At 46.2% G+C, this 21,225-nt stretch overlaps 1 protein-coding gene across 8 annotated transcripts in view; it reads left to right on the forward strand.

The window, feature by feature from the left end:
• PITPNM2 (phosphatidylinositol transfer protein membrane associated 2) overlaps positions 1-17,196 on the forward strand; it is a 1,044,200-nt gene extending 1,027,004 nt beyond the window's left edge. For all 8 annotated transcript variants that reach the window (XM_086942927.1, XM_086942931.1, XM_086942930.1 and 5 more), the window contains one exon: positions 13,491-17,196. In XM_086942927.1, coding sequence (XP_086799053.1) covers positions 13,491-13,835 — 345 coding nt within the window. In that variant the 3' untranslated portion in view covers positions 13,836-17,196. The remainder of the gene's footprint in view (positions 1-13,490) is intronic.
• Positions 17,197-21,225: the final 4,029 nt, after the last annotated feature.

Below are 21,225 nucleotides of genomic sequence, written 5' to 3' on the forward strand. Positions count from 1 at the left end.
AGAGTTTCTTTAGAAAAGGAGCAGGTGAAGTGCTTCTTATAAATTACTGCGATGCCGCCGCCTCGAGTATCGCGGTTTAGGGTGGCCAGGTGATACTCATCTGGGAGCGTAAGGTTGGGGATGGTAGATGCGCCATCTCGTAACCATGTTTCGCAGAGGAAGAGGATGTCTGGGTTTTCATCCAATATGAGCGAGTTTACCTCTAGATGGTGTTTGGAGAGTGACCTGACATTAAGTTGGATTATCGTCAGGGGCGGGGTGGTGGTTATGCCTCGGTATCCCCGAACGCAGGTTGGGTTATCGGTAGAGAAATGGCAGGAGTTGCACTGGAGTTGCGAGTGGCCAAGGACACCTGTAGCATCAGGACATCTTTGACTAAGATTCATGGCAAGGAGTGCCTCACAGTCGTACCGTATGGGCATGTGGGGCACGGTTAGACCAGGGGGACTGGCGACTGGCGATGTCGTGGCGATGACGGGCGCAGACGGGCTTGCCTTCGGCGCGGAAACGGCGCTCGTCCGCTGCGCTTCCGGTGACAGCACATGATGTAGGGGGTAGGGGGGTGTGGCCTTCAGGGGGCGTGGCCTCAGTCCTCGCCGAGTTGGCGTTTTGTCAGAGAATAGTTCGACTACGAGTCAGCGCTAGTTCCGCTGCTCGCTGTGCTTTTGGTGAAGGTGAGTGCCCTGGCGCTTTGCTAGCGCGTGGTGAGTTTAAAAGCAACAAGTTATTCAGGTGACACAGAAAGTTATAACAGTTCTAAAAGCTCCCGGCTTCCGCCTCAGGAGTGCGCGATAGTCTGACTTAGGCGCTTGTGATCAGCGCTTTAAGTACTGCGACAGGGGGGGCGTGGCCGTCAGGGGGCGTGGCCTCAGTCCTCGCCGAGTTGGCGTTTTGTCTGAGAATAGTTTGACTACGAGTCAGCGCTAGTTCCGCTGCTCGCTGTGCTTTTGGTGAAGGTGAGTGCCCTGGCGCTTTGCTAGCGCGTGGTGAGTTTAAAAGCAACAAGTTATTCAGGTGACACAGAAAGTTATAACAGTTCTAAAAGCTCCCGGCTTCTGCCTCAGGAGTGCGCAATAGTCTGACTTAGGCGCTTGTGATCAGCGCTTTAAGTACTGCGACAGGGGGGGCGTGGTCTTTAGGGGGCCTGGCCTCAGTCCTCGCCGAGTTGGCGTTTTGTCAGAGAATAGTTCGACTACGAGTCAGCGCTAGTTCCGCTGCTCGCTGTGCTTTTGGTGAAGGTGAGTGCCCTGGCGCTTTGCTAGCGCGTGGTGAGTTTAAAAGCAACAAGTTATTCACACCCTACATGCAGAAAAAAATCTAACAGTGGAGCCGATGCCCTTGTTCATTCCCAGCAATAGGTGGAGTCACTACACCTTGTGACTCGGAAAGACTTCTAAGAAAAAGAACTTGCACACGTCCAAGTCTAACTATAAATGGCAGGAGTATGCACTGCATGTGGATCTACAGCACTACATGCTACTAGGAGATGTTTACAGGGTAAGTAACACTTTCCTTTCAATGTTTAATGGACTTTCCCTAATCCCTATTACAAACAAATCTGTATTTTAATGTTTCTTCATGATCACTTTTTCATTTTATTTTCTTCACAATGGGATTCTCTATTTTCACAATGAGATTCTGCATTTGCAACAGGTAAATGCAATAACATGCAAATCCATCTCTGACTCACCATGGCAGTCAGTATCTGTGTTTGGTCAGCTCCCTCCGCCTCCTTCAGTGTAGTAAGGTGTATTCTTATTGGTATTTATTAATCATGCCTTAGCCATGTCAGATGTTTGAGAACCATACCATTGATTTTTTTAACATAGTTTATTTTGCTAATTTTTTGTTCAAATACAGCATATCTTTACCCCAGCCTGTATATTTTATATCAACAATATTTCTTGGTAGGTACTGCTATTTCAGGTCAAAGCTCAAATCTAGAGTACATGCCTTTCCCAGGAATAAATGTCTATTTTTTTTTTAGAGATTAACTTCAGACAAGAATCTTGTTCAGGCATTCACAAGACTTTCCAGATAAATACAAGTGCTTTAAAGCTTGTTTGTTTCCTGTGGTTGTGCCCAAGTTAAGTGCTTTCTTTTTGCACTAATGCAAACATAAAATGCAAATCCTTGTGTATAGAACCCCTGCTGCCACCACCAGCCATCGATCTGTATGTGCAACAACAATCGCCTTAACCTATCTTATCCATGAAGGTTCTAATTTTGTCGCATAGGTCCAACACATTACTACAGTATTCCGCCCACGCCTGCAACATCTTACCATGCTTCTGCGGGCAGCCCTGTGTCCTGTACACCACTATCTCCAAACCCATGGAGTGATCCACCCCCCTCCTCCTCTCCGGCAAGAAAGGGGAATTCGTGACTTTCCATTCTCTTGCTATTTCATGTTTGGCAAGGGTCAACCCTGATTAGTTTGTACAGGTTACCACCCAGTATACAGGTAATATGTAGGAGGGTAAGTTTGGGGTCCACTAGGACATTCCAATTCAGGATCCTGCTCAGGCAAGTAGTCTCTCCGAGCCAAACCGATCCAAAACAGGACAGCCCCACACAGTATGTAGGAATGTCCCCTCTGCGTTTCAACAAGGGAGGCAGTACCCCTCATCCTCCATAGGCGATGACTTGCGAGGTGTGTCCTGTGAAGGTATTTAAGTTGTATCAGTCGAGCCTGCCCGCAATAGCCGCTGCTCTAGGTGGACCCCAAGCCTCTGTCCAGTCCTCATCTTCAGGGTTTCCCAAATCACCTTCCCATGCCCTCTGCAAGGCAGTGAATGTGTCTGGTTGGTTGGAGATGAGAGTCTGGTATATACTAGCAACCTTATGATCTCCCAGGTTCCCTGAGAGAAGCTTACCCTCTCACGATTTAAATCTGAGGAGTTTATTTAGGACTGTTATTGTCGCTGGGAGCCTAACGTGGAGAATGCAGTAAAATACCGTCTCTCAGGTGCTATATTCTGGCAGAAAAATCCATTTGAGATATCAAGCTTGGTTTTGTATTTTTCCTGCACAATATTATTCATTAATGCAGCACTGTGTGCATTTTGAACTGCAAATGTCTTCGTGCAAGTGTTTAAATGTCTGTAATCCAAAAATAAACTATATGAATTGTCCGGTTTTGATATGGGAAGCAAAGGGTTATTCATTTGAGAGGTGCAAGTTTCAATCACCCCTTGGTATTCAAGTTGATCTAAGATCTCCCTGACCTGTTTTTTATCTTCCTCCTTTATTGGATTCTGCCTCTGTGCAGTCGGAGTATGTTTAAGTGGAATAAAGTAGTGGGTTGAATCATCATCCCATCCAACATGGTTTTGGAAAAATGCCAGAGCTAGGGCTACCGCCCACTTCAGTGCATATGTACATTTTAGATGAGAACAGGGTTTGAAAATGCTGGTAAAATTACAGTTTCTCCCCTAGGGCAGTCCATGACGAATGTTGGAGGCCACTCTTGTTCAGCTAACAAAATGTCATAGCCAAACGTCAGGTTCTCTCAAAAGAGACCTCCAACTTTCCTGGGCTTGTCCCCCTCCGTTTGGAGTGTTTTTTTCATATAACTTATGCGGGACACTTACCTTAGTATCCAGTGTTTCCACAGTGATGTAATCATTCAAATCCACCGTCACCAGAAATTCCATCAGGTTCTGGCAACCTATTGTTACTTCTGCCGCACTGTCTAGCATTGTCAGAGCCTATTCCCCGTTCAGCAGTTGAGTCCTCAGAATTCTGGGGATGTCCGATCTTTAGACCTGAAACCTTCTTCTTTTTGAACTGTGGCTTTTGTTTTGGCTTATCTTCTTTTTTGGAAGTATAGTCTTGAGCGTGCTGCTTGTCTCTGTACTTTGTACGCTCTTCTTGTCTGTCTGACCGTCCTTCCCTCTCAGAGTTTTTGGTTGAACCCTGAAAGGAACGAGAGGAACGTGTATCCGTCAGGTTTCCTAATGTTGTCCCTATTCCTAAGGTTATACCTCCTTTCGGAGGGCTCCTGTGGAGGAGATATACCTTTCAATTGAGATTTGTTTTCGTTAACTTTATGTTTTTTGTTATTGTCCCACTTTTTTGATGAAGCGGGCGTCTGCTTGAAGGTGTCCTTTTCGGGCCTACCCAAACTGTCCCTGCCTAACTGCATACTGCATTCAATTATTTTTGGAAGTTCATGCTCCCGTTGTAAAGGACTGAACTCCCTTAGGCGTTGCCGGATAGCCACTGATGCTGCCTCCCCTTTAATATTTGCTAATATTATAGCTGATACCTAGGCATAATTACCTAGTAATTTCATCCCTAAGTTCAGAGCAGGCTCTGCTCCGTACTCATTTTGTATTTGTCTTAATACATCTGGTATTACTGCTAATGACAGGATACCATGAGTTCTGCACCCCAAGAGGTACAATCCTTTATCTGTGGTGTTATCCCCATGGGCAAGCAGATTGTCAGCATTCTGTGTTTTTTATAAAGGCTTGTATTCGTAAATACTGCTTCTAGCTGTGTTATTTTCTGAGCTACCTAAACTGGAGTTTGTTCACGTTTTGCGGGCATTTTACTCATTACTGCGTGTAACGTATGTGGTATTATTTTAGTTGCTGAACTTTGAACTGAAGTTGTATTTGTTGTAACCGTTGCCGGACTGTAAGTGTCCTCATGACAAACTGCGTCATGTTTCTGTACATTTTTAATAATTCTTTGTGACGTATTAGTAAGTCTCCTCCTGGCATTGTTTCGATGTCAGATGTAGGCCACTAATATTGGCCATGTTGCCCCTTCTCTTCCGAGCGGACCGAGTCTTCTTGTATGGGAGAGGGCGCTTTTAAACCAGTATAAGTGTTCCTGGTATGTGAGCAGAACTTCAATGTCCTCAAACGGACAATATTCTGGTGGTGCATCATCTTCTGTGTAGAAATGAAATGTTTTTGTTCTTGCATTTGCTGATGGGAATGTAACTCAGGAATAAAATACCTTTCTTCTGTATGATTTGTGTGCCTCAATCACGAAAGCTACTACGCCCACCCCTAGGTCTTAGACCATGCGCAAGCAGTTTCAGGATGACCCCATTTCTAACATTTGCCGCAATATGTATTGCGTTTGCATCTTCCTCGTCTTCCGAGAGGGGCAGTGGTTGCTCTAGTGGGTCTATGTCCTGGTTAGTCATTGTGTTTAGAACACGTAATAACTTTTAAAGGGAACTAAGATAAGGTGTTTTGCACAATTTTTTGGAACACTGTGTCCTGCACGCTTGATTAACCAACAGCCAATAAATAGGATTTTTCGCCTATTCAGTTGTGGCGGAGTTTGGCCCACCCACTCCAGATGTCTCTGGTGTTTTGTGAGTAGGGATTTCTGAGAACAGCAACAGCACAACTGAACTAATCAGATTCTACTGTTAAATACAAACCCAATCAACGTTGGGCGCCTTGTCGTGTAGTTCCTATAATAATTATACAGGATCTACGCGTTTAGACAACATACACTGTAGGATTGGTGTCAGACTGATTCTGAACACCCCCACCGGGTATGTTGACCTTTTGTACCAACTAGCTCACAGTGCCACTAGAATCTCCTCTTACCAAGGATAGAATAGTTCTTGGCAACCATCGAACATGACAACCCTGATCCCTCAGGACTGTGGAACCAATATACTACTTTTCGCTCGGTCCCTGGTGCTTACTTAGTCCGTCTCAGAGAAATGCACAGAATAAAGCGTCTAGGCGTTTTCAGTAAGTATTTAATGAACCGTTGTTATTCTGGTGTAGAATAGGTGAGCTGCAACAACCGTTACGATAAGATATAAATGATAAGCAGTACTTTAAAGGTAAAGGGATGGTATAGCTCTAACATCTTACAATAATCATGAATATATTTGAGTATATAAAACACGTGATAAAAGATGCATACTCCTACGATGCTTCACTAACTAGATGTACCTAAATGTACCTAGCATGTGTAGAGGTGTTAAGCCAAAAGTCCCTCTAGGATTTATTCAACCCCATTACCTGAAGTGAGAGACTGTGGGACCCCGTCCTGGTCTCAAGCTGGACACCCCGCAAGGGATGTTAGACCACTGTGAGCTGGAGTATCTGCATACAGGAACCTCAGCTTCTCTGGTTAGTGTGTCGCCCGGAAGTCTCGGTCTCCTCGGCTCTTTCTTAGCAAGATGTGATGTATATATACCCATAGGTCTTACCAGGGGTCCTACCTCGCTGCATTACTGTGGGGCCTAAGGAGGACGTTGGGTATGAACTTTATACATAGATATTGTACAGAAGATGGTCATCCTCATGCATAATATATGAGATTTCGAACTAGGGAAAAACCTGTATTCTGAATGCAGTGTCGCATCTAGGTAAAAGGTCAGTCCCTGTAAACTGTTACAAGTGTAATGTAGGGAAGAATATAGGTGAAGGGTAATGAAGTTACCAGGGTCTGTAATATGTTACCTATATGGAATATAACATTATGCATGTGGACAATGCATGGCAGAACTGCAAGTATCGATGTAACTGACTGCTTTGAATCCCAAACTCAGTTTGCAAAATCTGAAAGGACTTGAGGGTGGTCCTACTCATAACGTCACCCAGAGTAGATATCCCTATCAGGTCCCAACTCTGAAATCTCTCCAATCCGGCCCCCTGGGACAGTGCTCAGCCCTGCCAGAGCGGTGTCACCTCAATTAGTCTCCCCCACCAACCCATCTGCCGAAGGGTGCATCTCCACAGTTAGAAAATTACCCTGGTTGCTAGGGGAAGGCAATCAAGGCTGCCACAATTATATAGAAAGAAGACAAAGGGGTAAGCCCACTAGCCTTCCACACGGATACAAACGCGGGGTCACCATGGAAGTAATACCACCAATCATTAATGATTAGTGAGGCTCGATAGTAGGATTCTATGTCAGTTTCTGCGATGCCACCAAAGTAGGTAAATTTAAAACATTTTCTAAGAGCAATACGGGAAATGTCACTGTCCCATAGGAAGCTATGAAGGATAGAATTAATTTTCCAAAACCACAGTCTCAGGATGCCAAACAGGAAGTTTTGTAACTGATATAAGATTGCTGATATTCCAGTCAGGGAGAGGGGTAAGAGGCCACTATCGAACATCCTCCCTCAGACGATTCAACACGCATCAGGGTACACGAACACACCCAGGTATTTAAAACACTGTGGCAATATGCAGCTAAACCACCAAACAAAGCTCGACAAGGAAGACTAAATCTGGAGACATTGATGTGGAGCCCCGAAGTATCCGCAAAGATGTGCAAAATTTGTAGTATACGGGGTCCCATATGTTCGGGGTCCGTTAAGAAGAAAAGAACATTGTTGATATAATGCTATTCTGTCTGAGGCCCCATCTCCCCACTCGAACCTGCACACTTGGGCTTCCATTCTCACTCACACAGCCAACGGTTTCATAGCAAGAGCAATCAGTAGTGGGAACAAGGGACACACCTGCCTCATCACCCGCTGGATAGAAAATGGATTGGATTGGCCACCAGTCACATGTACTGTCGTCACCAAGTCTGTGTATAGCAGCTTGACACATGAGAATCTTGGGGACAAAATTTAGATGGCGAAGAAGAGCAAACAAGTACTCCCAACTCAGTTAGTCAAACACCTTGTCAAAGTCAGTAAGGTGGACCAAATACCCGTCCCTCCAATCTGCCTGCCAGAGCCAACATGTTACATAGGCATCAGAACTTATACTGGGTAGCCCGATGGAGTATAAACACGGCTTGGTCCGGGAGCATGAGGCCAGGGACCAACCGTAACAAACAGTTTGCCAATACTTTCGCTAGCACTTTCACTTCCAAGTTTAAGAACCACTCCATGTGTTGTCTATAATTTGGGTTTTGTTGATGCTAGGGTGAGAGGTCCCACCTAAAGTCAGGTCGTTGCCAATCAATGGTCCTAAAGCTGCTGTGCTAGCATGGTGACGTCAATAATTCTATGCATATATGAGCATGACATGAGGAAGTAGTCCTAAGCATGAGAAGGAGCCATGCACCTGAGAAAAGAAAAGTGTAACCGCGCTCATAGGGGTGATAGCTTCTCTATCAGACCTAAGGCATCAACAAAGGGAGGCATGCAAGTGCCTCCAGCCCCCAAGGGCTATCCATGCAGTCTCCACCGGTAAATGGTGCTATACATGACGCTTTTCCAATCCCCCCATCACTGTGAGTCCCTCTGGGAATTCCCCCTACTGCCCAGTGATTAAGTTCACAAACGACTGACTTAGAGGAGGAGAGACATAGATGCTTAGAAATGTGAGGGATTCCCCAGATAAATTACCATCACAGCCATGCACCTGCCCTTTGGATCCACCCAGGACTTAACACAATAAAAGGGTATAACATTCCTAATTAGGATACCTGTTTCCCTAGAACCCCTTATCCGTATAGCCGCACCTAGTCAGACCTGGGGCCTTTTTATCCGTTTAAAAAAAAAATGTTTTATTGTTTTTCAGGTATGCATAGTCAATACATAATTATACGATGAGCAAAAGAATACAACACACATATCCTGCATGATGACATAGCGACAGTACGATGCAATGGCAATATATAGCAGGGTAATCAACATGTATCACAGATCTCCCATTAGAAGAGGTGGAACACTGTATATCTTTGCCGGGGCCTTTTTTATCCATAAGATGAGCCTCCTACAGGAACAGGACATCGACCCCTAACATCTGAGTTTATTTAAGGACCGCATTGCTTTTACTTTTATTCAGCAAACCGTTCACATTCCAGGACACTACATGGAGTTGATCAGCTATATCTCAGGCCGGATTCCCGCTCATGGTGCACTGAGGTGGAAAAGGGATGGAGGGGTGGTCAGCAGCTGGGTCGTGGATGATGCGCAGTGAGTGGATCTACAAAAGATAAACAAAAACATCTCCCCCTCACCGGCACCCCCTACTTTGAGAACAGGAAGTATCTGTCGTGGGACAGACAACGCCGGGTCCCACCAGGAAACCATTCAAGGCCTGTCCCAGTGATCCCCCATAATACCAGAAGCACCACCACTCTCTAAGCCACAGTGGACGCCCAACCCTCAAAGTTCAATACGGTGTCCCTTCAACAGGAAGGTATACGACAAGGAAGTCTGCCTTTCGTGGCTACGGAAGGGGCGCCCAGAAATGTATTTTATAAACCAGCCAATGAGTCATGCAAGCTGTCTAGCCTCTGCGTGGCTGCGTACATGAGACCCAGCATCCTCATGGGTCAGGGAGTCAGCGGGCAGGCCACTCCACCCTTTCCCCCTCTACCACTGCCTCCAAACCTTCCTAGTCCTACGTTTAAGGCCCATAATCAGCCCGTCGGATGCAGGATTCACCATCATCTCTGTTGGCAGTCCATCACGTCAAATAGGTGAGTTCTGCAGATAGTCCGAAGGAGCTACTCCTTCCTCTTCGAGACTGCCCATCGTTCCATGCCACCTTCTTTCGACCGCTTGTCGGAGGATCATTTAGCACTTCTCCTGTGCCAGAAGTAGGACGTGGTTGTTACTGCTGCTACTTTCTGGTTCCCAAAAAGGACAAAGGCCTGCATCCTATCCTAGACCTCCGGACCCTCAACTTCTTCCCCCGAAAGGAGAAGTTTAAAATACTTACTTTGGCCCAGGTCCTGTCTGCCTTCCAGCCAGGAGACTGGATTTTAGCATTGGGCTTGAGAGATGCTTATTTCCGTATCCCCGTCCTGCTAGCCCACAGACGTTACTTATGGTTCATGCAGGGCCATGAGCACTTTCAGTTCACCATGATCCACTTACCAGTGCCCCTCGGGTGTTCCCAAAAGTGATGGCGGTGGTTGCAGCTCATCTGCGCAGATAAGAGGTGCCAGTCTTTCCCTATCTCTAGGACTGGCTGTTGAAGGCGGCTTACCCCAGGTCCTACCTCCAGACTTCGGCAGACCTCCTGCACTCGCTGGGGTTCACTGTCAACGTGCTGAAGTCACATCTGATTCCCTCTCAAGGGCTACCTTTCATCGGGACGATTCAGGACAGGTTCGGGCCTATCCTCCGAGCAGCAAGTACGAGATATTCGGGCTATGATTCCGATGTTTCGGCCTCTATCCCGGAATAAGGTGAGAATTACTCTGAGGCTGGGCCTCATGACCTCCTGCATCCTGCTGGTGGATCATGCCAGATGGCATATGCGGGCTCTGCAGTGGGACCTGAAGTTCTAGTGGGCTCAGCATCAGGAATCTTTCCAACTACGTCCAGATCTCGGAGGGAACTGCACATCAACAGTGGTGGCTAACAAACCGAGATTGGGTCAGAGGCAGATCCCTCTCCCTTCCCAACCATATTTGATGGTAGTGACAAATGCATCACTCCTGGGATGGGACGTCCACCCTGGAGAGGCAGGGATCAGAGGCTTCATATCTCCGGCAGAGTCCGGTCTCCGTTTCAACCTTTGGGAGCTCAGGGCGATCAGACTGGCACTGAAGGCATTCCTTCCCTCTCTCAAAGGGAAAGTGGTGCAGGTGTTCACCGACAACACCACTGCCATGTGGTACTGCAACAAACTGGGCGGGGTGGGGGCGTGGACCGTTTGTCAGGAGGTTTTCTGCCTCTGGACATGCTGGGAACATCAAGGCATATCCCTGGTGGTTCACCACCTGACGGGTTCTCTGAACGCTAGGGTGGACAAACGTAGCCATCAGTGCTTGGTCGATCACGAATGGCGTCTCCGGAGGTGGCGCAAGGCCTCTTTCAGCAATGGGGAGAGCCTTGGTAAGATCTGTTCGCCTACGAAGAAAACGTGCAATTTCAGCAGTATTTCACGTTGGAGGTTCCAAAGCAGCGCTTGCTCGGCAATGCTTTTCATTGCAAGTGGAGCTTTGGCCTCCTCTACGCCTTTCCGCCTATACCACTTCTGCTCAGAGTGCTATGGAAGATCAAGCATAAGTGGGCTCAAGTCATTCTTGGGGTTCCGGATTGGGCACAGTATTTCGACCTTCTGAACATAAGTCAAGTCAAGTCAAGTCAAAGGATTTATATAGCGCACTACATACCCAGAGGGTCTCAAGGCGCTTAAGGAGGGGTGGGGAATTACTTGTCAAATAGCCACGTTTTAAGTTGCTTTCTGAATGCTAGGTGGTTCTGGGTAAGGCGAAGGTAAGTGGGAAGTGAGTTCCAAGTTTTAGCTGCCAGGTAGGAGAAGGATCTACCTCCCATGGTGGTCTTGTTGATGCGAGGTACAGTGGCAAGGGCTTGGTTGGAAGATCGAAGCTGGCGGGAGGGGGTGTAGAAGGACAGTCGTGTGTTAAGGCATTCTGGTCCGATTTCGTAGAGTGCTTTGTGTGCGTGGGTTAGGAGCCGGAAAGTGATCCTCTTATTGACGGGAAGCCAGTGGAGGTTTTTCAGGTGACCAGAGATGTGTTCTTTACGCGGGATGTCTAATATGAGCCTGGCTGAGGCGTTTTGGATTCGTTGGAGTTTTTTCTGGAGTTTAGCGGTAGTCCCGGCGTAGAGGGTGTTTCCATAGTCCAGTCGGCTCATAGCCATCGATCCTCTCATCAGACTGTCCGGATCTTCTGTAGCGGTAGCATGGGACGGTTCTTCCACCAAACCTATCCAGCCTCCACCTCTTTGCGTGGTTATTGAGCGGTGGCAGTTGACAACTTTCGACCTTCCATTTGAAGTCTGAGATGTCATCTTGGCAGCCAGGGCGTCCCGCCACTAAAACGGTATACGCCGGTAGATGCAAAGAATGTGTGGCATGATGCACAGCAAAGGCTGTTGGTCACTTTTCTGCACCTCTTTTGAAGGTTCTCTTGAATTTACTTTCTTTGGCCCAGCAGGGTTTTGCTTTTGGCACCCTTAAGGGTTATTTTTCGGCTATCTTTGCCTTTCTGAGACTTCCAGATTGTCACCAGATTCCTTAAGGGCCTTACTCACTTGTTTCCTCTGTGTCCTTTCCTAATGCCCCAATGGGATTTAAATTTGTTTTTGACTTTTCTTATGTGTGCTCCCTTCGAGCCTCTTCATAATTGCCCTCTCAGGCTTCTAACTCTTAAAACTGCTTTCCTCATTGCCATCACCTCTGCTCTCAGAGTTAGCGAGCTCCAGGCTCTATTCCAAGTCTCCCTATCTGTCTGTTCATCCAGATAAAGTAGTACTTCGAACAAAAGCTTTGTTCCTTCCTAAGGTGGTCACGCCCTTTCATGTGGGACAATCCACTCCTCTGCCCACCTTTACCCACCCCGCATCCCTTCAAGTAGGAGGAGAGACTCCACCGTCTGGACCCAAAACAGGTGTTGTCTTTTTATCATGATGATAGGAAAGAGTTCCAGTGGATGATCAACTCTTCATTGGCTATGTGGGTGCCAAGACAGGTCAGGCGGTACAGAAAAGGACCATCTCTCGATGGGTTGTCCTCTGCATTAAATTGTGATATGCTTTGGCACAGAAGGAACCTCCTGTGGGGTTACGTGCTCACTCTACTAGAGCAACAGCGACAACCACTGCACAAGCATGCCGAGTCCCAGTCCTGGATATCTGTCAGGCAGCAACGTGGGCATCCTTGCACACGTTTACCAGACACTACTGTGGGACAGCCAAGTCCGGAGGGGCCGGTACTTTGCCTGCTCGGTCATCCAGGACTTCCTTATGTGATCTTGGTACGTAGACCCTCCTCCGGCGTTGGTATTGCTGTGGTATCTATTCACAAGGTAAGGAATCTACAACTAGAGTCTCTATCAGATAAATTAGTTACTTACCTTCAGTAACGATGTATCTGGTGGAGACATATTCTAGTTGTAGATTCCTTAACGGGCCATCCATCATCCCCGCTTTGTGAACTGATGTCTAGGGATAGGGACTTCCCTAAAGGGCCCTAGTTTTGACCCATAGTGGTCAGTGTCTTTCTTGGCTCTGCGCTTCTGGCCTGGAATGTCGTGTTATGAACTGACGTCTGCACGCCCGGAATCTATATAGGTCCCGCAACGTCCATCCGACGTGCATGATGACGATGGCGGATGCAGACCTGACCAACGCCGCCTACTGACGCACAGGGGTACTGCTGGTGAAAAATCTCTGGATCCAGACTGATGCCTGGGGGAAATACACAAGGTAAGGAGTCTACAACTAGAATATGTCTCTACCAGGTACATTGTTACAGAAGATAAGTAACTGATTCGTCAGGGAGTGAATTTACTATTGCTGTAGTATTTTATAGTGGACTTTGACCAAGATGAAGTTAACAGAAGCACATTCCATGCTCTGTGGTTCCCTCCAGGATTGTGACATCAAGCCCGTAAGAAGTCTGAGGGAATCCCAGGCCCCCAGTCTAGCAATACTAAACATTAGAGTACATATAGGAGACTGGCAAGGTCCTTTGGTTATTTAGTTAGTTGTGGAATGGATTCAGAGGTGGTAGTAAGTAACTGAAGTGAATGCATGTACTTTACAATATTTTAGGTGTAGGCTGTATAGACAAAATCTTAACTATGTTTTAAATATTTTTTGTCCTTAGTTTATTACTGAAGGGTATGCCGCACATCTTGCCCAACTGGAGTATAACCATCGCTCTAGACCAGCTAAGAATTCCACCAGAATGGCACTTCGAAAGGGGAGCTTTTGCCTTCCGGGGCAGACAGACTTCTTAAGAAAGAGGAACCACTTGCTACGCAACATCTCCTCGCAGCCAGCAGGGAGTACAAACCCGAAGCCAGAAAGAACGCAGAGCCAATCCGAGAGCGATAGGGAGCGAGAGAAGGAGCGCAGCCAAAGAAGCATGAGCCTTGCTGCAGGATGTTGGGGACGGAGTGCAGCAGCCCCTGCTGCCAAATTAGAATCTGGCGTTTTAAGTCAGAAGTAATTTACCAAAAGATAGAAATAGCTGGCTGTAGCAACGCAGAACACAACGGCAGGATGGATGTTGCAGGACGGGTGATTATGGTGCTACAAAACAACAGGTCTGAAAGAACAGAGTCAGGCTAATGACACAAGAAATGCGGGCCATTCAATATAGCGGTTGTGATGGTGTGACATAATTGTTGGCGTGTGGGACCTAGAATTCCATTTTACTTGTGAGGATTGGATTTGGTTGTTCAGAAAGGGGAAATGAAGTTGTGTGCTACACCAGCTGTATGCTAAGAACATATCTGCCCAATGTCCTTTCTTATCCAGGTTCAGCGACTACAACTGTAAATACGTGCCTCCTTCCTCTACTTAGCCATTGATAAAAGGACGTGTCAAACTGAATAATGCACAGAATGTGGGTAGATGTTAGAAGGTTTGGATCTTTCACTTAGCCTGTTCTGCAGCCAGACACAGCTACTGTGGTATAACCATGTACCTTTTTTTCGCAGTGGAAAACTGTTCAACAGGTAGGAGGACGCCACTAGCAAACAGAGCTTCTTGTACAATGCATGGATATCGGGCCTCATAATCTGCAGCTAAAGATCCTCTTTTTTCCGCTAATTTTGACAATTGGTGATTTAGCAACCACAGATGATATTTGCATACAAGCAGAGAACTGTGTGTGTATTTTGTTGGATCATTTAACAAGTTTTCGTTTCTGGTCAGTGGCGCACAACAAGTTGCGTATTCCGTTAGAACACTATCAGACAGGTCAAGCCTTGAGCCTTAGGAACCACTCCATTTCTCATGATGGGAACTCAAGAAGGCTAGGTCCAAACCTTAATATCGTGGTTCATAGTTTCAAGGGTCAATAAGCCCCCTGTAGCAACTGTCACAAGGAGTTAAACTTGCTTTTTTACCTGTAGTTCCTCAACTGTAAAACCTCATTGTTTTTTGCACTGATATTTTTTAGAATGGAGACTTGTTACCATCTCATGTAGCTACACATGATTTGTTGGTAGTGCATGACAACAGTATGTTGCTGAGGTATATTTTTGTGCAGTCATTATTCTTCTAAACAATAAGACTGGTGAAGGGGAGTATGCCAAAAACATACACCACATTGCAAAAGGCCATATCTTAATTTTCCTCTCTCAAGCTAGACGGCAAGGCTCCTTTAAAGGCTTTCATGGTCAGGATTTGGGACAGAACAGATGAGAATTTTTTTACTCCCAACACATAGGCAGAGCCAAACGAAAATGCAGCTTTACCGTCCACTGTAGTATATCGCATTTTTAACGCTTTCTACTTGATAATCCTATTTATAATGAGATTTTTAATGAGGCTACTTTGGTTTAATAAGTCATTATCTCCACCAAGAGCGCGGCATTTCTGCACTCAGATACCCAGCACTGTGAAATCTGCCTAAGAGCAACTCATTACTTCACCGTGTCATCCCAGAAAAGAAAACAGGGTGCATTACAGACTGAGGAGACGACTTTATGAAAACAAAAAAACAGAATCTCATGAAAAAACACATTTATACTAAGTTGACGTAGTCTTAAAAGACAGTGGCCGTAAGTGCTGGCTTATTTCAAAAGCCAACAATAACGGAGATTAAGTACACCATGCATCACCTGACTTTCAAACTTGACAAACTGCAACAATATTAGGTTACTTTTACCTACAATACACTAGTACCTAGATCGATTTTTACACATGAAAGAATACTTCCCTTTCTCATAGCGCAGAATATGTATGTGTCTTGAATGTGCATCTGACGCTGCTGCTATAATGTGAATTACTTTATGTATGTTGTTAGGTTAAGGATGTACTAATGTTTTGCCATCATCAATTACAAGGGCAAATCCTAGTCAACCATGTTAAATTTCAAATAAAAAAAAATATCACAAACCCACTGACAAATTTGGATATGGCCTTTCATGGTTGTGGACCCGACAGACACATGTAGACAATTTCTGAAAAAGATGTGGAGACGTGTAAATTTTCCAATGAGGGATATTAACACAATATTGTGTGTAGATAGTGTAAAACAAAAGAAAATGTAAATGTTCAGAGAAGTTGGTTATGTACAAAGTGAAAGTTATTTATTTATGTAGAGAAAATATCTGGAAGGAACAACTTTCCGATTTTATTAATATTTAAACATGTAGCTTTTTTTCATTTCAGGCATTATGTAAAAAGTTTTTTTCATGGACCAAGTTTAATGTACATGTAAATGCAAAAGTGCAATATTATATTCAATTCCTTGTTTTCATGAAAACATTTAAGAATGACAATCCTCACCTATGTGTACATTTTTGGTTTTAAGATCTCTGTTCAGCTTCTTGATTTGTCAGGCCCGTTCTCTCTCTGTCATTACAATTGAGATCGAGAAACCAAAGTCTCTGGAGCAGAATCTCATTTTTTTCATGACCGCAATAATATAAGTTTATGCAGATTTATTTTCTACAATGTGGGTGGAAGTGCCACAGGGAAACTAAGGCCTGAGGTTTTTACTGTACAAATAGTCCATGCACCTATAGTATAATTTATTTCCCAAACCCATCGTTTTATATTGCTTTTTGATGTGTAAATGTTTCTTTTATTAAACAATAGCAATAGAAATCTTTCCATTTGCAAAGTTAGTTCAATGGTTTTTTGAGGGTTGCATGTACAGACTCGAGTACAAAATATTCCAAATTTGATGAATGTGATGTAAGTCATCTCAATTAAAACATCTCCCTTTCACTTGCAAATCCCTTTATTGTCACATGGCCTCAGCAAAATATTCATTCAAGAGTGGAAAGGTTTATTTTAAGATACCAAAATGGTTATCATTGTAAGCCATTGACGATCACATGTGTTACTTCTAAAACACACAGCATCTCCTCTAAGCACGAAACTTGCAGTTCATAGCCCAGGTAGATATGGTGCTTTCACCTTTGCTGCATTTTCCTATTAGTTCTAGAAGCCTTATATTTTTTCCTACTCTCGTATGAAACCCCTGGATAAATTGATAACGCCGACTGTCAATTTTATACTCAATGATGTTATATTTTATTTATAAAGAGTGGTATCTTAAGGACACAATTGAAAAAACTAAATAAAAGTATTCTCGGAGCATGAGTATAACAAACGTGGGAAAGTCCGACACACCAAGGACTTTTCGATACATCAGATTGCAGCTTCCTGATTTTGATTTCTTGCATTACTTTTACGTGTATACAATACTGTTAAGATCTCTTTTGCTTGTATGTAACAAACCATACCTAGAGCTTCTTCTTCTTGCTGTTAGTGCATTGTCTTAATGCCTGGGTGTGCTTTGTGTACAGTATCATTGTACGTTACACAGATTAAAGAATTGGGAAGGCTCCTCTTGATGTGTTTTCTTTCAGTGGTTAATTAAGTGTTGTAACAGATGAGTATCGAAAGGAATCTTTGGCCAATCTGATTGCAGCAGAACCTTCTTAAGTTCAGTGACAGACTTACTGCTTGGACTGCTTTTTGTTTGTTTTATTTCTTTGTATAATTTCGTGCCTGCCAGTTTATAGAGTAATGATTTAAGAAAAGAAATTAAGAACAAAAATGTGTCCGGTTATTCAAATTGCTGCATGTGAGAAAATAAGAACAACAGTTTTGCCGCATGATCCTATTTCAAATTCACATGCTGTGCATTATTCCAGCATCTACTGGTTGAATCTCGAAGTGGATCATTAATGTAAAAGTTTTAACTGAGCATCGGCCACTGTGATGTTGATTATAAGCCCACAATGTCCCAATGCATGGATTACATTTTAGATTTCATTTATTTATTTTTTTTACTTTCAGGTTTGATGGTCTATTTTTGGCGGACTGGCAAGGAAGTTAAAAATTTCAAGAGATATTGAGCTGCAATTGAATCCAAAGAAGTTTTGGGAATGACAACAGAGGGTTGAGGAGAACAGGTTTCTAGGTCTCGCCTATGCAGTGCGCATGCGCTGCATAGGAGACCTTTAGCCGTCGTACAGCTCTTTCTCCAAGCACATACTCGTGCTTGTGGCAGCATACAGCTTGCGGGAGTGCGCAGCGGCACGCCACAAGCACAAGTGTGTGCTTTGAAAAAGAGCAAACAGCTGCTGCTTAGCGTTTTTGTGCACTCCCCCAACCCCTCCCACTTGTTTACTTCTTCAAGCCTCAAGGCTCAAGCCTGCCCAGCTGCAAGAGTTGTCTCCTGTGTGTGCATGCACGCACCCCCCACCCTTCCCACTTGTTTACTTCTTCAAGGCTCAATCCCGCCCAGCTGCAAGAGTTGTCTCCTGTACCGGAATACCATTTTGCAACTTATATCATTGTGCCTGCTTTGCAACATGTAACACTTTAAAAATATAAAAATTTCTTCTATGGCGTCTGAGAGCTGAGATGATGCTCGACCGTGACTCAGCAAGGTGGGCTCTGAGAGGCGTCTCTTCTGCGATCCTCTGGTCCAAATCCATCCTTTAACTCTTCTCCGGCTGCATTTCTTTTTCCACCCTGCCCTTTCTTCTCCCTCTCATCTCTGCTCTCCTCTCCCCTTTAATGCGCTTCCTTTTCGTCCACCCTTTTCTTTCCCTCTTACCTTCGTTTCCCTTTTAAATACCCATACCACTCCTCTTGCCTGCAGGGCCTTAATTAGGGCAGTTTAGGTGTTAGTGGTGTCATCCGGGAGGTTGTGCCTTGGGCATGACCGAGGAACAAACCAGCTCGGGGAGAAGAAGCAGACAGGCAGACTTTTGGCAACTGCAAAACATTAAACTGTTGCATGGCTAATAGAATTTTGTTGCGCTACTTACAGTGAGCCTATTCTCTACATAATGACACATTCTTTTTTTAAAACAAATTTTATTCGTCAATTTGCACAAGAGGCGCATAGCTCTGCACTCCAGAGTCCACTGCAGTATCACATTACACAGTTATATGGCAGCAATGGACTTTTTTTCGATAATGAGTGTCATTTAGGATAACAGCCCCATGTGCCCCAACTGTTCCCCCTGACCCCCGAGTTGCACAACCACCTCCGAGACCCACCCACTCGAGCACACACACACACACCCCAAACCACCCCCCACCCTGCCCCAGGCCCAACCACCCCGTCCCTATCCTCATTCCACCGGGATATCATCTGTTTCAGCGGGAGGCTCCAGCCACAAGCCCCTATAGTCAGCCCACAGCTTCCAAATTTTGTAATGCTTACACTGGCACCCCCGAGCCATAAAGATTGGCCGCTCCAACCCCATGCAGAAGTCCAATCCATGTTTCCAGGCGACCAGCGAGGCCACCCGCACATCCTTCCACCTCTGAGTAATATCACGTTTCGCCAATGTGAGGCCCAACTGTAACAAATGCCGTTTATAGATATTGCCCCCGATCCCTTCCATCACGTGCAATAGGGCAAACTGTGGCGTACGTGGAAGCGACCACCCCAGGACTTCAAAAAGGCAGGCGAATATCCCTCTCCAAAAACGGTCTAATGACAAGCATTGTCAGACGGTATGTAGAAATGTGCCTTCCGTCCCACCGCACCGGAGGCATTCCGGGGAAGCGATCAGAACCGCCCACCACAATCGTACCAGAGTAAAATAAACTTGGTGAAGATATTTAAATTGGATGAGGCGGAGACGCATTGCTATGGCTGCCCCCGTGGTGCGGCTAAGGCCTCCCTCCAGTCTTCTTCCTCCAAAACCCCACATCCTCTTCCCACGCCCCCATAATCTCCCCAGTTGGGACGCACTGTGAGTGACCAGGGTCTGGTATATTCACAATATCTTTTTGGTCTCCAGGTCACCCGTAAAAACCTTCGCTTCCAGCGGGCTACACTCAGGAATAGAGTCAAGGCCCTCCAGACTAGGGGTAAGCACGTGTCTGAGCTGGAGATACAGGAAGAATTGCGACTGGGCCATGCTAAATTCCACCTGCAAATTGCGAAAAGATTTGAGGGAGCCATCGCGCACAACATCGCCCAGGGTAGAGACGCCAATGGTGTCCCAGCCCCAAAAGCCCTGTAGGGTCACCAAAGCAGGCAGGCGCCCATTATGCCACAGGGGGGTTTCTTCCGTAAGTGTGTTCCACTACCCCATGCGCTTCAGGGATTGCTACCAAATTTGGAAGACTATTTCTGTCGCCGTCGGCAATATACCACGCAACGCAGCGGAAAAAAGTATTGTATGGAGAGTGGACTGCCCCATCATGTACCGCTCAACAGCATAGGCCAGGTCCCCCCTGTCCCCAAACCACCACACGTTGAGGACCAACAGGTGCGAGGCCTGATAATATGAAAGGATATCTGAGGTCGCTAGGTCTCCACAGTAAGTGGAGAGAAAGCATGTATGCAATGTGACACGCACCGCTCCTCCCCCCCAGAGGAACTGCCCCAGTGTCGAGTTGACCAGCCGGAACCATCTGGGCGCGATGGTATAGCAGGCGGGGGAGTGCGACCATTTTGAATATTGCCGACCTGCCTCAGATTGTTAGTGGCATACGGGTCCAGATTTTGATATCCGCCTGTACGTGCTCCCAAACTGGCGCCACATTCCGCTCCCACGACACCGCTGGCACGTCAGAGAGGAAAACGCCCAGATATTTGAGGCCTCCCACCGCCACCTGTAATGTAGACGCCCATGCACCCACTCCAACCCGCGCCCCTAGCACTCATAGCGTAGACTTACGAGGGTTCATATAGAGCCCGAACGCCTCCCCAAATATTCCCATGATTTCCAGGATCCGCGGCCCGACTTATTCAATGCCAATAAAAAGAAAAGGACGTCCTCCACATATAATGCGATCCTATCATAGAGACCAGTAGCCCACTCAAACCCCTCCAGCTGAGCATCAATGTGCACCCAGGCCGCAAGTGGCTCCATAGCCAGGGCAAATAAATAAGGCGACAGGGGGCACCCCTGCCTGGTGCCACGATGGATGGAGAAGCCAGGCGATAGCGCACCCGCCACACGGACCGACGCTGTCAAGTCGGTGTATAGTAGCCTCGACAAACACCTGGGGCCAAGATTAAGCCGACGAAGAAGGGCGAACAGGTAGACCCAGCTCAGGGAGTCGAACACCCTGTCTATGTCTGCCAGTAGGAGCGCCGCTTGCACCCCTGTCCGTCAGACCGCTGCCAGAGCTACGTGGGCCCACCGTATGTTGTGCCGCGTCGCCTCTGGGGCATGAACCTGGCCTGGTCCTGGTGGACCAAAGCGGAGATATACGGCAGAAGGCGGTTAGCTAGAGCCCTGGCTAAAACTTTTGCCTCCACATTAAGAAGAGAAATGGGGTGGTATGAGGCATGTTGCTCCGAAGGCTTATGAAATACCACTACCTCCGCATGGCGCCAGTCCTGGGGGAGCCGACCAGCCTCCCTGGCCTCCTCCACCAATGCCCGATAGTAAGAT

This window comes from Lissotriton vulgaris, chromosome 11, assembly GCF_964263255.1.
Source record: "Lissotriton vulgaris chromosome 11, aLisVul1.2, whole genome shotgun sequence".
Lineage (NCBI taxonomy): Eukaryota > Metazoa > Chordata > Amphibia > Caudata > Salamandridae > Lissotriton > Lissotriton vulgaris.